Consider the following 14,263-nt stretch of genomic DNA (forward strand, 5'->3'; position numbering starts at 1 on the left):
GTCGAGGTCATGGGTTCCTGCCAGAGAACTGCCGAAAGTACGCCAGTCGCTAGGCTTGGAGAACGAATCGGGTGGGTCGATGGTTTGGGCCGGTTCAGCGGACAGGCCGTTTATCGTTCCGAAGTAAATGTAGACGCGACCCCTACCTGACGCTTCATATGGGGCACCGATGGCTATATCGTTTAAACCATCACGGTTTAAATCGCCGCAGCTGGCAATCGAGGTTCCAAATCGGGATTCTAAACGACCCGTCAAACGTTGATCGTATATTTGATCAAAAATATTGCCTCGATTCAAGTAAACATACACAGCACCTCCGTCAGTGCGGTTGAAATAATTTGGTGCCCCAACAAACAGATCCGGTAATCTACGTATGATTTTAAAAAGAAAAAAATTAAAAGAATAAAATTTGACCGCGGCATTGTATTTGTTATGATGATCACTAACCCATCTCCATTTACGTCAGTGGCGGCAATAGCGCTACCAAAGCCAGACCCAAACTGTTCGCCTATCAACGAAACGATGTGGTCGAAGGGATTCTTACGGTTACGATTTGAAAATATAACTACTTCGCCATTTCCTTGAGCTGCTCGTGGGGCACCTCCTGCGTATGTCATATGCTCTCCAAAAAATCGGCCGCCTGTGACGGACATTCCTGAAAAAAAACAATTCGAATGAACGTACGGAAATAACTTAGTCGCGAAATTTACTTAAAATATTACTTTAATAGTTCTCATTATGCATAAATAATTAAAAGATGAAGAAGAATATGTTGCGGTATTCAGCAACGTTATACACCTATAGTTGCTACAAAATAACCATAGATGCTACCATGCGTATTCCGCACCACTGCCTAGATAGCGCATTTGTTTTTTGCTACGAGGTCAATTTCATCGAGTTGCTTCAAGGCTGCTCTTCTCAGAGTGATCCGTTCCATCGTTCCATGTTCCTAGTTTTATAGTCGTGATCGTTTCACAAAATAATGAATGAAATGAAAAATGTCAAAGAATGAAAAAATCTTACCTAAATAACTATAGTTAGGAACAGGCGAATGAACATTATCGTGTGGAGCGTAGTATTGAAATTTGTCCCTTGATAAAAAATCCCCTTCAATGGCAACATTAAACAACGTTCCTTTCCACGTCATTGCTCCAGGAGTGCCAATCAGGGCGGTGCCATCTGCCAGAACAGCACCAGATGTTCCTGACTGACAGAATGCATATTGTTGATGCTCACGTTCAATGGAACGTCCGCGGCATACTTCAACTGCAAAGCTAAACGAAAAGTCTTCGTTTAACACATAGCAAACACCTTGCCCTAGGTACAGGCCGGGAGAATCACTGTCTGTTGCCTTTGATGCATAAGAAAACGGCTGAGGTTTGCTGATTTTTATGTAACGATGAGCACATACAAAAATCTGAAATTAAATGTAAGTATATGTTAAAAATATTTTATTTTCTGAGCTAACGCTCAAACTAAACTAAGAAATGAACTATAATAAGAATTATTTTTTAAAAACTAAACGAAATTAGATTTAGTTGGATGGTTAGCTAGGCCTAGGTGACTAAAAAACCAAATTTGAAATTGATCAGGCCAATTTGTACGACCGAGCTAGGAATTAATATTTCGTTTTTACTAAGACATACCTTGTTTTCTTTACCCCCCGTTTCCACAGTAACTCCGAGCCACTGGTTGGTTTTGATTTCATCTAGTCCTGGAGGTTCCAGGCGTTGCTCCGGCAAGAAACCGTCATTGTTATTTTCATCGTCTATATCATCTGCTGTGATTTTTATGAAACATATTTAGTAAGAACAATTTGTTTTGTGTATGAATATGTTAGTAATGCTCACAATTCACAATAAAAATGTTATTCGGTATTCAAGCACATGAACATGGATCTAAAGCAGAAATAATCATCCAATAAAAGGTGCTACAATTCAACGCCGCTATTAGCGACGGATTTTCCGTCTCGAAAAGTAAATATATATATATCGTTAAAATATCCTTAAAATAATGTTTTTAATCTTCTAGGTCTCTGTATCATCTTATCTAAATATTCACATTCATATTTTATTATTCATATTTTACTATTTGTATTCACTATTCACATTCTACAATATTCACAATATTTACTATTCAAGACGGACGTCTCTCATCATGCACAATTAAATGCCTCTTTGTTCGAGATGTGTACACAAAGGTTTCAACGAAAATATTGAAATAACTTATGTTTGTACTGTAAATAAACAGAATAGGGATGCACGAATAATTTTAGTTTCATTCAATGGAAGCGAATTACAATTGCATTCTCAGTAACGTAACCATGCAGAGACATTCATTATTTTAAAAGATGATGTCATTCAAACAACACACATGAAAACTTACACTGTCTTTTGGACTCGTATATTGGAAACTGTTCATACCTTCCGGAAGAAGCTTTTGCAGCAAAGGATTAAAAAATTAACCAAAGTTTATACAACCCTCGTGAGTCAAGAGGATACAAAAATATACGTTGCGTTTTTGTGATATTTATGAAATGCACATAATTTATATTTAGCCATAATATAAAAATAAAAGCCTTCTAAACAGCGTCCGAGAATCAGATTCTCAGATTGATTTTTGGCATCGTATGTGTTGATAGACAAAGGAGGCCCCAGATGGAACAAAGTAGACCGCGTTTGAGATGGTGCGACTGTATGGAATAGCAATTCAAGAACAGGCGGTTCAAAGAGTTGGCGGACGAAGGCGCTCGACCGCGAGCAGTGACCAGGACCGCTCGGTGATTGCAATTTGCGGATAAAAAGAAGACAAAGATGCCCATCATTAAGGTATGGATGGATATATGGACCAGCTTTCTAGTATCATACATTACCATAAGTTTTTGATGTTCTTCACATTTTTACCATATTCTCATGGATCTCAACACAAAACAAAAAAAAAACAACAAACAAGAAACAATAAATAAAACACACCACCACTTACGTCTGATTTGTTACTATAGTTGACAATGTAGCCTAGCATGAAGTTTTTGCCAAAAGAATGATAGACTGTATCGACAAAACTGCACAAAAATTGTTCAATAAACAAAATTATTACTCTTTTGTGCATAGCTACTCAATCTAAGAATGTTATTGGTAGTTTGCTCTTCACAGCATCAAGACTTTAAACGATTTTCAAACACTTGAGTTATTTTCTATTGATGCTTCTTTATAAATAATTTGTTCACTGATTTCCAAAGAAAAACATGGTCAGCTTATACAAAGATAAAATATTTTGTTAAAAGTACTGCAAAGCTTTTAAAACGTTAGCAATAAATACCAGTAAAACACAGAACTCATCTCGAATTCTTTGCTTTTGGTCACCCTTTATCGCAATCTGCCAAAGCACGTAATGTGTAGGTATGCAAAATACAAACTCGACTATCTTCTATATTGTTTGTTTTTGTGTTCGATGAATCATTGAAAGTAAACTTATAAATCTTTAGTTAACTGAGAAAAATAAAATTCTTAAAAAGAATACATTTCTCTGGGCATTGCATTTGCCTTTAAAATGATCAGTTATTCAGTTTGAAAAATTAAAATATACGTATTAATGCTTATTACACGTTATAACCTGTATTAGATACCGTGATCCAAGTTATATCTAATGTATTCAAAATTCAAATAATACCGTATCCTATTTCCAAAACCAGATGAAGTTTCTTTACTCCAGAATGTGTAGACATATACACAGGCCACTTGAGAATCATGGTGACACAACTTTTATCCAGCTGTGCAACGATATTTTAATCAATTACGTCATATTATCGGCCGCATAAGAAAACTATGATTACTTACTTCTGTAGCCATCTGTAACAACTTGTACGCAATCGTTATGTGCTACTGTGATAGGACATCGAAACAGAGCACCAGAGCGGTTTGATGCTGGTTGTACGTTTTGACCTAGAGGAGCTCCTACGAGGATCCTACAAACGACAACATTTTGAAATAATAGAATATCTGATAGTTCTAATGTCTTACCATTTTGTTATGTTTCCAGTACCACGTTGACTATGCCCAGCAACTGAATAACCAAAGTATGAACCCGGTAGGCCGTGTTTATCTAAGATCTGACGCGTTTCCAGATTAAACATTGAAACACTACCAACTACCGCTATGACCACGCCAAGCATGAGCATATTGTTACTTTTGGTTAAACAAGCAAACCAAATATCATCGATAAAACACACGTTTATTATACTAATGGAAATAAAATTTAAATAAAAACAAATTAACGCATGAAGGCGTTTAACCAACAAAATAGCAGATAATGAACAGACACAGTCATTTTTCAGGTGCCACCCAAAACATGCCTAATGCATCTACACACACCAACAACCCAGTACCATAGCTACAAAGCACGGTATGATAGTATGTGTATGTGCGATTATACTACTTAAAGGGCTTTATAAAGCTGTCATTATAGCAACGACGCTGCTGTCAAACGAACAGTGTAAGTTTAGCTTCAAGTTTTAATTTTGACTTAGCTTTTATTTCAATAGTACAAATTGAGCTCTCTAAAACATCCTGAACCCAACATCTCATATTGTCTGGTGTCACTGTAAACCACCAAGAGAGATCCCGGTGATACCAGTAAAAATTTGGTTATTCAAATGTCGTAAGGTGTTCTCTATATTCAGTCACGTCAAATAATCTGAACAAATCAGGGTACAGCATTTCTTAATAATGATTTGATAGGTAATGACATTAAAACGTTCATTCTTCATTCATTCTTTACTTCATTCAACCAATCAGGTCGCACACATTTTCGGACTAACCGTTTCAACCAATCAGGTAGCAGCCTAGTTCAGCCTACAATAGTGGGTTTTACATGTAATGTAAAGAAATTATAGCCGCATGACATTAAGGGTTGTCGAACATCTACAATTGAGATTCTCTATTTTTGTCGAATCGCGAGTGAACGCACCTTTGGTGCCGGGAAGTTTCACATATTCAGCTTTGATTGTCTCAACGTGGTCGCTATTGCAAATGTGTTTTTGGTCTGGTTGTCGGCGATATTTGCTCACACATAACCCGTGTGCTTATTTCAACTAAAATACGCTTGCTTTTGCGTGGTTTGCTCAGTCCAGCTATCCAGTGAATGCAAACAAGCTTTTCGCAGCACATTTAGCAGAGGACGCGCATTTGAAGTTAGTTATATTTCAACAGAGTAAAAGGTGAGTTGTTCAGAGTCAAAGTATTTAAGTATAATGCTGTTTAATAACGGAATAAATATAAACATTTCTTTGTTGTCTTATAGCTGTTCGTGCTGTTAGCCACATTGAACTAATATCTTGATTCAATATGAGCGAAAGTACTTCGACAGCAACAACATCAGCCACCACAATTTCTTCGGCAAACTCATCCAACCCGGATGACAATGCACGCAAGGTGCAGCAATATAAAGACAATTTGATCAATCGCGCAGAAACTCTGATTGTGAAGGAATTTCCTGAGCGTATTGTCCGTTTGAATACTTTATTGGAGACACCGCAGTTTGCTCAGAGAAAATTTTGCGATGTTTACCAGGTAAGTTAAAAATTATTGATACCTTCATTGCTAATCGAATCATGCTGTACCAAAGATAACTTTATTTCGATGATGCTGATGAAAACGTTTCAGCAGAAATACTAAATGTGTTTATGAGATTTAGGTTTTCTTTCTTGTTTCTTTATTTTTTTTAAATAAAATGTGCTCCGGTTCCACGGTCGTCGACCCGATAGCTTCTCTGCATTAGTTTGCTTGGTGATTGTTGGGCGTACAGCCGGAGGCAGTCCCTACTGGTACTGTTGTTTTATAACAGTACCAGTAACCTACGGGCAAAATTTCTTAGAACTTTTTAATTTACAATATGGCAGCAACGCACAAAGATAATGGGATGGCGAGCACATCCGGCTGCGCGATATTTCTCAGTCCTTTCAGTCTAGCCCAAAAGGTTTAGAGTTCTCGGAAATTTTTCGGTAGCCAAATTGTTATACAGACTCTTAGAAATAGTACGAAGTTTTTGGCAATTGTCTGATTATTTTGTATGAGCCGGAAACAAAGGTGTTACACCTTGGCAAATGTGGAAATGATTTCAACCCATCGCAGCTTTTGAATAGTAACGTGAACCGACAAAAACATTCAACCAATATAGACGTAGACTTTCTGATTCAACCAATCCGGTTACAGCGTTTTCCTTCTTTTACAACGAGAGTCCGGTACCGAGAATACAAATAAAATTGATGCTACTCATGTTTTTAAAGCACTTTCATTGACACGCATTTCATATTTTATTTTCGCCACCGTATCATACATCATGTAATGCGTTTCTATTGTTCCTTTTTCAGGAGTTGAATATTCCAGTCCCGGAGCCAATCGTAGTGGAAGATGGTGTTGGAACTGATGACGGTGAAAAACGAGTCAAGCGTCAGCGTTTGGAATCTGCGCCGCTCTCAGGAGGAAGTGACGGCACTAAAGTTCATGCTTTACCATCCGGACGCGTCGATTGTAACCAACCCATCAGCGAACTTATTCTCATCGTTAAACCAGTTATTCGAGCTCTGGTGGAGGATTCGAATTTGCTGAAAATGTGGATTTCGTTTATGATTCCCAAAATTGAGGATGGTAATAATTTTGGGGTATCAATTCAAGAAGATACATTGGCAGAGATCCAATCAGTAGAGACCGAGGCAGCCGCTTTCTTTGATCAAATTTCGCGATACTTTGTATCTCGCGCCAAAGTCGTTTCAAAAGTGGCTAAATATCCGCACATTGAAGATTACAGGCGAGCGGTGGCTGAACTTGATGAAAAGGAATTTCTCAGTCTTTGGCTGGTATTGAGTGAAGTACGAAACCGTTACTGTTCACTACACGATATCGTCATTAAAAATATGGAAAAACTTAAAAAGCCACGTTCGTCTAACGCCGACAGTCTGTACTAGATGTGGTCTATAATTAAGCAGAAAAAGTGAAATGCAGAAGAATTTAACAGTGAAGTAAAAACTTGCATTATCAGACCAATTTATCAGTTTACATTTATAGAGTTCGTGATGGACAACATGATTAAAAATAATCCGGAGAAATGTGCATTGATACCCGTGGGTGACTTTAATTGTATTGATTTGTATTCGTATGGAAGGATTATACTTGTACGTCATTTTAATATTGATAGAACGTATCATTTATTTCAAACATATTTTTCTTCAAAAACATAAGTAGTATATAGTTCGACCGCATCTTGTCTTCTGAGTGAATCTTTGTTTTGCTTGTATAAATGTAAAAATTCACAATTGCAGGGCAGTGAGCGAATAACGACTTAAAGCATAAAAAATGCTATCACATCATGGTCTGTCAGCATGTTCGGTTTTGTTGTTCGATGCCGGAATTTTAGTTGATTCGTACACTAGCGGAATAAACCTGGTATAATGTTTTCTCCCACTGCCGACCGAGCTTTCGACGGGCATCGTAATCGGTTTAAATGTGGGTAACGCTATTCTTATGTCGTCAGTTTTGTCGACACTCGCGTTTCTCTCGGTGTCTGACTCCATGTTGCTATATTCGGTAGACACCGATCCGACTTCCGTTTCAGTCGATAACGTTACATTCTCGTTGAATAGGGCGTCCCACGTGCGCCGCGCATATCTTTCAGCACGTTCAAAAAATGATACTAAACGCGACGGGAAAAGCTGCACGGTTTGCGCCGTTGGCAATGTCATGGAATTTTTTTCAGTGTCCTCAAATGGTTTATCCAAAGGAATAATATCTGTGTCCACGGTATCAGAAAACGACCGTTTCTCGTTAGTGTGTGTATGGCGAGGTATACTAATTGCTACCGGGGTCCAGGAAAGATATTCATTATCAGGTTTGACCACATCATCTAAAGTATTTGGGCCTGCTTTAACATCCTCAAAACATTCCTCTGCATCGCTATGCAGAGTATCACGCAGTATGGGAGCCAGCTCGACGCGCACTGGAACATCCGCTTGAAGCGTCAAAATTCCACATGATCCGTAGACCTTCTGATTGTCCGCCGTTAATAAAATGGGTCCTATCCGCCATAGTTGCTTTCCCACACTAGACCTCTGCCACCATCCTCCGCGGTATGGTCGATACGTTATAGTCAAAGCACGCGGCCGACGTCCTAGTGCCGGATGGGGAACCAGGATGGTCGTCAACCATTGACCAGCATGGAATTCCCTATCCTCGCGAGTTTCATCCAAATGGAATGTTTCGTTGAATGTTAATACTGGAACTGCACTGCCATCGTCGACACCATTCCCACTGTCACCTCCTTCCAGTGTAAGTTCAAAACGACCCACCGTACGTAGAGGTAGCTCATCGGGAGCGTTACGCAGTCGCAGTCGAAACTGATTGGCACAGTACGGCTCCTCGTCCCTTGTGCGCAGGTATAGTTGACCATGGCCACCAACGTCGCGGTTTGTTGCATAATAGCCCATATGACCGCAGGCAGAATTTACATTTTTGCTGGCGCCGCTACAATCGAAGCATTCACCTGCGGCGAACTGGTCATAACTTTCACAGGGAAATGCGGGGAAATGACATCTTGGGGCAACAGAATCGATAAAAAATTTGTATGCTCGACGATGGTTACACAACGAACGGCCTTCAACGGTGGTAGGTGGCGCTGCAACAAATGATGAAATGGTTTTTTAAATAAACTTTTGAAATCTCATTTAACGGAATATTAAATAGCGTACCCCAGATAATATCGGTGACGGCGCCGACAAACAAATTAGTGCATCCATGTTGAACGCGACCTCCATTAGGATAATAATCGACGGTGCCCATAGGCTGCCATGATCCAAGGCCACCCAGAATGAGATTTTCACCGTTCGAATGAATGACGTCCACAAACTGAGCATCTCCGGCATCGAGGCGCACCTCGGGCGGTTGTGCTTCAAATAGAGGCCCAGCCGGGTCCAATCCAGTTATGCGCCAGATGCTATCGACGGCGCTCGTCGTTTCGGCAAGGTTGGAAAACTCGAACCCGGCAAAACCTGCTACGTGTGATCCCAGACTGAAGCCGATCAAATGCACCCGTGCAGGTTGGAGGCGATTGTGCGTACGAAGAAGGCGCAACAGCAGTGCCAATTGTCTGCCGACAAGCCGCGTATTGGCAGCAGCGCGGACGTAATTCGGTAGCTTTGCACCATTTTCCCAGTCGACGCATATCACTGTACAATTTTCCTGCGAAGATTGAAGTAGTTGCATCTACTTTAGATTGCGTTTCGATAAATGTTAGCATATTTCATAAAATGGAAAATTTTAAATAATCTAATTTATATGTTTGATAGTTTAAAATTTAACATAAGACAACCTGTAACCTATGAGAGAATGAAATAAATAAAATAGTTTTACTAACCACAGCCATTAGAGCAGTACGCATCTCGTAGATCCACACAAGGCCACAGTTAGATCCAAAGCCATGTACGATAACACGTACGGATCGGTTAGTCAAATCTCCGAATGTTTTCAGTAAAGCAGACGACTTATTATTATCTGCGGGCATAGTCCTAGTTTCGTTGGTTGCATTATTCCATTGGCCAGTTCCAAAACCTGCGTCAACCAATTCTTCGTATGAAAACTCGATCAATGGTTTTTCACTCCTGCAATAAATCGAATAGAAAATGGAAAACCCTACCCTAGCATTGACTATCACATTTCCATACCGGTGTGTAGTGGTGTACACTAAAAATCGCGTATTTACTTCTGCTGGAGACGACGGTAGCATTTCTGGTAGATGGTCCGTTTCGTGAAAGCATCCCAATACCCCGTAGCATACCACCGACGATTCCAGATAGTCTGGATCCTCTCCATTTGTTGTAGCATTATTTTTATCGGTATGATGAGATTCTTCCGTTTCAGCAACCTTGCGATCGGCCCGTTTTTTCCGCCGGGAATGGTGATCGTTCTTGTTTGCGTGCTTCAAACTTTTGCGCCATTCGGCAATTGATTGCTGAGCTGCTAGTACCTGCTCGCGTTCCCTTGTCAACTCCACGACATCCAGATTGGTCATGCGCTGTGATAGTGTTCTATATGTTGGCGGCAAAATTTGTGATACGGTCGTCACAGGTTTATGTGCATCTTTTCGAAACGTTTCGGGTTGGCTCTCCAAGTGAGCAATCACTAGAGTGATCAGCAATGCCATGTGAAAGAGGATTTGTAGCAACATAGTTGGAGCATATAACTGTTGATTTCGTTTGATTGTAGTGGACTCCAATAATTTGAAAAATATAACAATCAGATCACTGAAGCGCATGAAACGAGAAATAAGCTCATTTAGCAGGCATGATTAACGGGTGCTTTGTTGTTGTTGTTCATGATTACCATTATAATGTGAAGTACAGGTAAACAATAGGTTTAAACAAGATTCTGGAGAAGCTGATTAGTTATACACTGATAATATCGTCATTAGTCCCGCTCAAGCATCTATTAAGATTTTACATTTGCTCAGTTTGGCAGTGTGATTAACCAACTTGTTTTGAGAGCTTTGGCCTGTCTTGCTATGTTTGCTACACTTCATGGATGATGATGCACTTTTCAATAAAATGTCTTTTTAGCATATCTTAAGTAAACCTGCCGTAAACTAGGAAACCGGATTCTGTGTGTAGTTCGCTATATTGTAGGTCAACATAACTGTTTGTGTTTTTCTAAGACCCTTACTAAATACACTTTGGTTCGCATTTCACTACACTTAAGGTGACTGCTTTGTTTTCAAACTGCCAATTTTCTTTGAACGCGATGAAAGCTTGTACAAACGTGTTAAATACTAAATGTACTTCGAACTGGTTCAGGCATTGCATCTAAAGCTAAATGCTCGCTCCTAAAGTATTTCAACATAAAAAATATCAATTAGATATACCATATATCATTTTAAATCTTGTGTAGATTTGCGAAAGACAACTACTTGATTTTTTTTAAAGCAAAGCCTGATCGTTCACTTAAAATAAAAACAAAAAACGTGTGACAATACAAATCACTGAGCTAAAAAAAAAACAGCTAACATGTACGAGCTTTCACTTAACACAACAGTAGCACTGAAGTGCCATATCCAAACTAAAATACCTGGACGGGGGAAACACAAAGGTATTTTTCATTCACTCCCACTCCTGTTTAACCTAGGCTAAGGCATTTTTGGCTATGCCTGGACTACATAAAATCCATTTGGTGCGAGCGAGACCACGATGTGCTTGTCAAAGCTTGTCAAGGAAAGTTGCATAAAAGCACAACAGAGGCTACGTATGTACTTTTTCTCGACAACGGTGATTTGAAAAGAACCAAGAACTTTCGAATAAGCATTGGTGGATCATTACTTAGAATACACATATATAGTGGTCTTTATGTGTACTGAATGTCATGTTATTGTGTATACATACTATTCTAGGAAAGTTAAGCTGGATAAAGTACATCCATTGCGAACCGTCAATGCAAAATAAATTGAAAAGCTTTCGGAACGTATCAATAGTTTAAACTTAACAGAAAAGCACTGACCATGGCACTAAGCAAGGCTATTTTGCTTATATGACTATTTAATTGATGCCTGTAAAATATTAACGTGCGAGTTTTTACAGTGCCAGACAGGAAAGTTACACGTGGACAAATTGATTTGAAAATATTTGTACTCCTATGATAAACTTTGCACACGCCCATTTCGAGAAATATGACATACTTTCAATCTTCCGTATAACAGACACAAATTATGACTTTCCCTTCGGTGTAACAACATCTCTTTATAGCCAGTTTTCGATATTTCATATCTTTGCCTATCGGATCGCTGTACGTGTATCTGTTCTCAGTTTTTTCGAAATTTATTTGCCATTCGAACTGTTGCGCTATAGTCGGTAAGATTTCGTTAAGATTTCGTTAAGCCCCCCCCCATGACAAAAACGCTTGGCACATTCAGGGTTAGTACTGTCAAAACCCAATGCCAAAGTCAACTCGAGAAGAATATCGAAAATACATTTCAAAATTGAAATATTTCCTTCGAACAAAATTTGAATCAAACGTTTAGAATATAGTGAAAAGTTTTTCCGATTTCCGCACATAGATAGTTTTTCCTGTGGGGATCGGTGGTGGCTATTATAGTCATGGTATTGTTGAGCAGTAAACCGACGAGTTCCAGAGAGAGGGTTGTTTTTCTTTGGCGAATGAACATCTATTTCAAACGTAAAATGTGTTCAAACGTAAATTGAGACGATTTTATCTCAATATGTGCGTAAAATTCGTTGATTTGTTAAAATTGAAGATAGCTGCCTTGGCATCTTGCGGTTTGATAATATAAAATTCTGCCGACACCTAGCCGTGTCTGCTCTGTTCGTCAAAAACACGTTTATAATATAACGCTGTCAAAATGTAAAATCTGTTTCGATCGGTGATATATTGTGGCGGTTGGTGCATCCATGCTTTTTGTCGACCATTATATTGAAAAAAAGTTTCGGTGTGCGGTTTTAAGCGAACGACTTGAGGCATATGGTAGCAATAAAAACTGTTCTCTGATTGGTTGAAAGCATTTTTATGTTGTAGAATATGGTACCCTAATCAGAAAGGAGTATTCAAACGTTCAGAGCGAAGTAGGTTTCGTTATACAGCATTTTGCGTTACGGTTTCTTGTACTAGAGGGTGGTTGTGACGAATTTCGAAGTTACGCTGCAGTTACAGCATAGTAGTAAGAGTAAAAACAAAACTCAATCCACCAAGAAATTCTGTTCGCAGATCTCTTTTGAAGAGTCGCTACGTCTAGTTTTTGTGTGTGTAATTGACAGCTTAGTATTGCTGCATTTTTATCAATAGAGCTCTGTGCTTCGGTTGGGTTTACGGTTTCTTCCGACATCATGTCCTCCCGGAGGGTAAAACCGGGTTTAAAAGTGAAGCTTGATGGAGCAGGCACAAGTAACAATGCGCCAGACAGCTCAGAAGGCTCAACCCCGAGAAATTTGGATAAAAGAGGGACACTGACCGTAGGCGAGCGATCATTCGTAGTGGAAGCGGATCACCTTCGAAAGCTAGCTGATCTAGGTCGAGGAGCATATGGCATTGTCGAGAAAATGTTGCATCAACCATCCGGCACGGTAATGGCTGTTAAACGTATCACAGTAACGAGTGGCCTGGGGGTAGCTGGTGGAGCCGGCAGCGTTCAGTCTCAGGAACAGAAGAGATTGCTAATGGATTTGGACGTATCTATGAGGGCCAGTGACTGCCGACACACCGTACAGTTCTATGGAGCATTGTTCCGTGAAGGCGACGTTTGGATTTGCATGGAAGTTATGGACACTAGTGTAGATAAGTTTTATCCTATAGTGTATAAACGACCAGGACGCACCATCCCGGAACGCATTCTGGGACGTATTGCGCTTGCAATAGTCCGCGCGTTGCACTATTTACACACTGAACTTCGTGTAATCCATCGCGATGTGAAGCCATCAAATGTACTCATGAATCGCTACGGTCAAGTAAAAATGTGTGACTTTGGAATATCTGGTAAGTGCTCATCATTTGTTGTGCTCTGGCTGAGTATATGGTAAACATATTTACATAATTTTCAACATACAGGGTACCTCGTTGACTCTGTAGCGAAAACAATTGACGCGGGTTGCAAACCATATATGGCTCCGGAAAGAATCGACCCAGCAAGCTGTAGCCGAACGGCAGGATATGATATTAAATCCGATGTTTGGTCGTTAGGTATAACAATGGTGGAGATCGCCACTGGACGTTTTCCGTATTCCGCTTGGCGAACGCCGTTCGAGCAGCTGAAACAAGTCGTTACAGATGAACCCCCCAGATTGCCGAAAGTTGCTGCTGCGGGAGGCGAAGAGTTTACTTCAGATTTTCATGCCTTTATCGATAACTGTTTGAAGAAACATTATCAACAACGTGCCAACTATGAACAGCTTCTTGCAATGGAATTTATGAAGCGCCACGACGATGATGCAAAATCTGAAACAAGTGATATGGCCCAGTACATTTGCACGATACTGGATGAACGTGATGCAATTGCTGAGGAAAGCGTGAGCCTTCCGGAGTAATGTAATTTTACAATCTGAAGATACAAATAAAAATAGGAAGCGGCCTTTTAATAAACAGCCTTTGTATTTTTTAAACATAAAGATGACAAATTCGTTTTTTTGAAATACAATCGAAATCGATCGGGATCGTTGAGTTCATGAGCATAAAGAAGTTTGAAGCTTACAGTCGTACGATTCCGCTTCCGATTGATTACTGGA

At 39.7% G+C, this 14,263-nt stretch overlaps 4 protein-coding genes across 4 annotated transcripts; 2 read left to right on the top strand and 2 right to left on the bottom strand.

The window, feature by feature from the left end:
- Positions 1–1,164: 1,164 nt before the first annotated feature.
- LOC128269578 (integrin alpha-PS1-like) lies at positions 1,165–4,235 on the bottom strand. The gene is made up of 5 exons (XM_053007014.1): positions 4,020–4,235; positions 3,837–3,964; positions 2,386–2,436; positions 1,647–1,780; positions 1,165–1,266 (listed from the first exon to the last, which is right to left on the bottom strand). The coding sequence occupies exons 1-5, from the start codon at positions 4,175–4,177 to the stop codon at positions 1,165–1,167; spliced, it is 573 nt and encodes a 190-aa protein (XP_052862974.1). The 5' UTR covers positions 4,178–4,235.
- A 721-nt stretch (positions 4,236–4,956) lies between these two features.
- Positions 4,957–7,915, top strand: LOC128271347 (proteasome activator complex subunit 3). The gene is made up of 3 exons (XM_053008834.1): positions 4,957–5,215; positions 5,299–5,567; positions 6,368–7,915. Exons 2-3 carry the CDS (start codon positions 5,343–5,345, stop codon positions 6,959–6,961), a joined length of 819 nt encoding a protein of 272 aa, XP_052864794.1. The 5' UTR covers positions 4,957–5,215; positions 5,299–5,342; the 3' UTR covers positions 6,962–7,915.
- LOC128271333 (pancreatic triacylglycerol lipase) lies at positions 7,188–10,500 on the bottom strand. The gene is made up of 5 exons (XM_053008808.1): positions 10,368–10,500; positions 9,710–10,288; positions 9,403–9,646; positions 8,738–9,227; positions 7,188–8,664 (listed from the first exon to the last, which is right to left on the bottom strand). Exons 2-5 carry the CDS (start codon positions 10,210–10,212, stop codon positions 7,361–7,363), a joined length of 2,541 nt encoding a protein of 846 aa, XP_052864768.1. The 5' UTR covers positions 10,213–10,288; positions 10,368–10,500; the 3' UTR covers positions 7,188–7,360.
- Positions 10,501–12,840: 2,340 nt separating this feature from the next.
- On the top strand, positions 12,841–14,100 carry LOC128278782 (dual specificity mitogen-activated protein kinase kinase 6). The gene is made up of 2 exons (XM_053017514.1): positions 12,841–13,517; positions 13,590–14,100. The coding sequence occupies exons 1-2, from the start codon at positions 12,872–12,874 to the stop codon at positions 14,063–14,065; spliced, it is 1,122 nt and encodes a 373-aa protein (XP_052873474.1). The 5' UTR covers positions 12,841–12,871; the 3' UTR covers positions 14,066–14,100.
- The last annotated feature ends 163 nt before the right edge of the window (positions 14,101–14,263 follow it).

The sequence above is a fragment of the Anopheles cruzii genome, chromosome X (genome assembly GCF_943734635.1).
Source record: "Anopheles cruzii chromosome X, idAnoCruzAS_RS32_06, whole genome shotgun sequence".
NCBI classification, from domain to species: Eukaryota; Metazoa; Arthropoda; class Insecta; order Diptera; family Culicidae; genus Anopheles; species Anopheles cruzii.

Bases quoted from the DNA above. Each gene is read 5' to 3' on its own strand.
- LOC128269578 (XM_053007014.1), bottom strand. From the start codon at position 4,177: ATGCTCATGCTTGGCGTGGTCATAGCGGTAGTTGGTAGTGTTTCAATG. The intron at 3,965-4,019 runs GTAAGACATTAG...TGTCGTTTGTAG, and splicing joins ACTGGAAACATAACAAAATG to GATCCTCGTAGGAGCTCCTC. The intron at 1,781-2,385 runs GTAAGTTTTCAT...TAAAAATCACAG, and splicing joins ATACGAGTCCAAAAGACAGT to CAGATGATATAGACGATGAA.
- LOC128271347 (XM_053008834.1), top strand. From the start codon at position 5,343: ATGAGCGAAAGTACTTCGACAGCAACAACATCAGCCACCACAATTTCT. The intron at 5,568-6,367 runs GTAAGTTAAAAA...TTCCTTTTTCAG, and splicing joins AATTTTGCGATGTTTACCAG to GAGTTGAATATTCCAGTCCC.
- LOC128271333 (XM_053008808.1), bottom strand. From the start codon at position 10,212: ATGTTGCTACAAATCCTCTTTCACATGGCATTGCTGATCACTCTAGTG. The intron at 9,647-9,709 runs GTATGGAAATGT...GATTTATTGCAG, and splicing joins GTGTACACCACTACACACCG to GAGTGAAAAACCATTGATCG. The intron at 9,228-9,402 runs GTTAGTAAAACT...CAATCTTCGCAG, and splicing joins GTACTGCTCTAATGGCTGTG to GAAAATTGTACAGTGATATG.
- LOC128278782 (XM_053017514.1), top strand. From the start codon at position 12,872: ATGTCCTCCCGGAGGGTAAAACCGGGTTTAAAAGTGAAGCTTGATGGA. The intron at 13,518-13,589 runs GTAAGTGCTCAT...TTCAACATACAG, and splicing joins GTGTGACTTTGGAATATCTG to GGTACCTCGTTGACTCTGTA.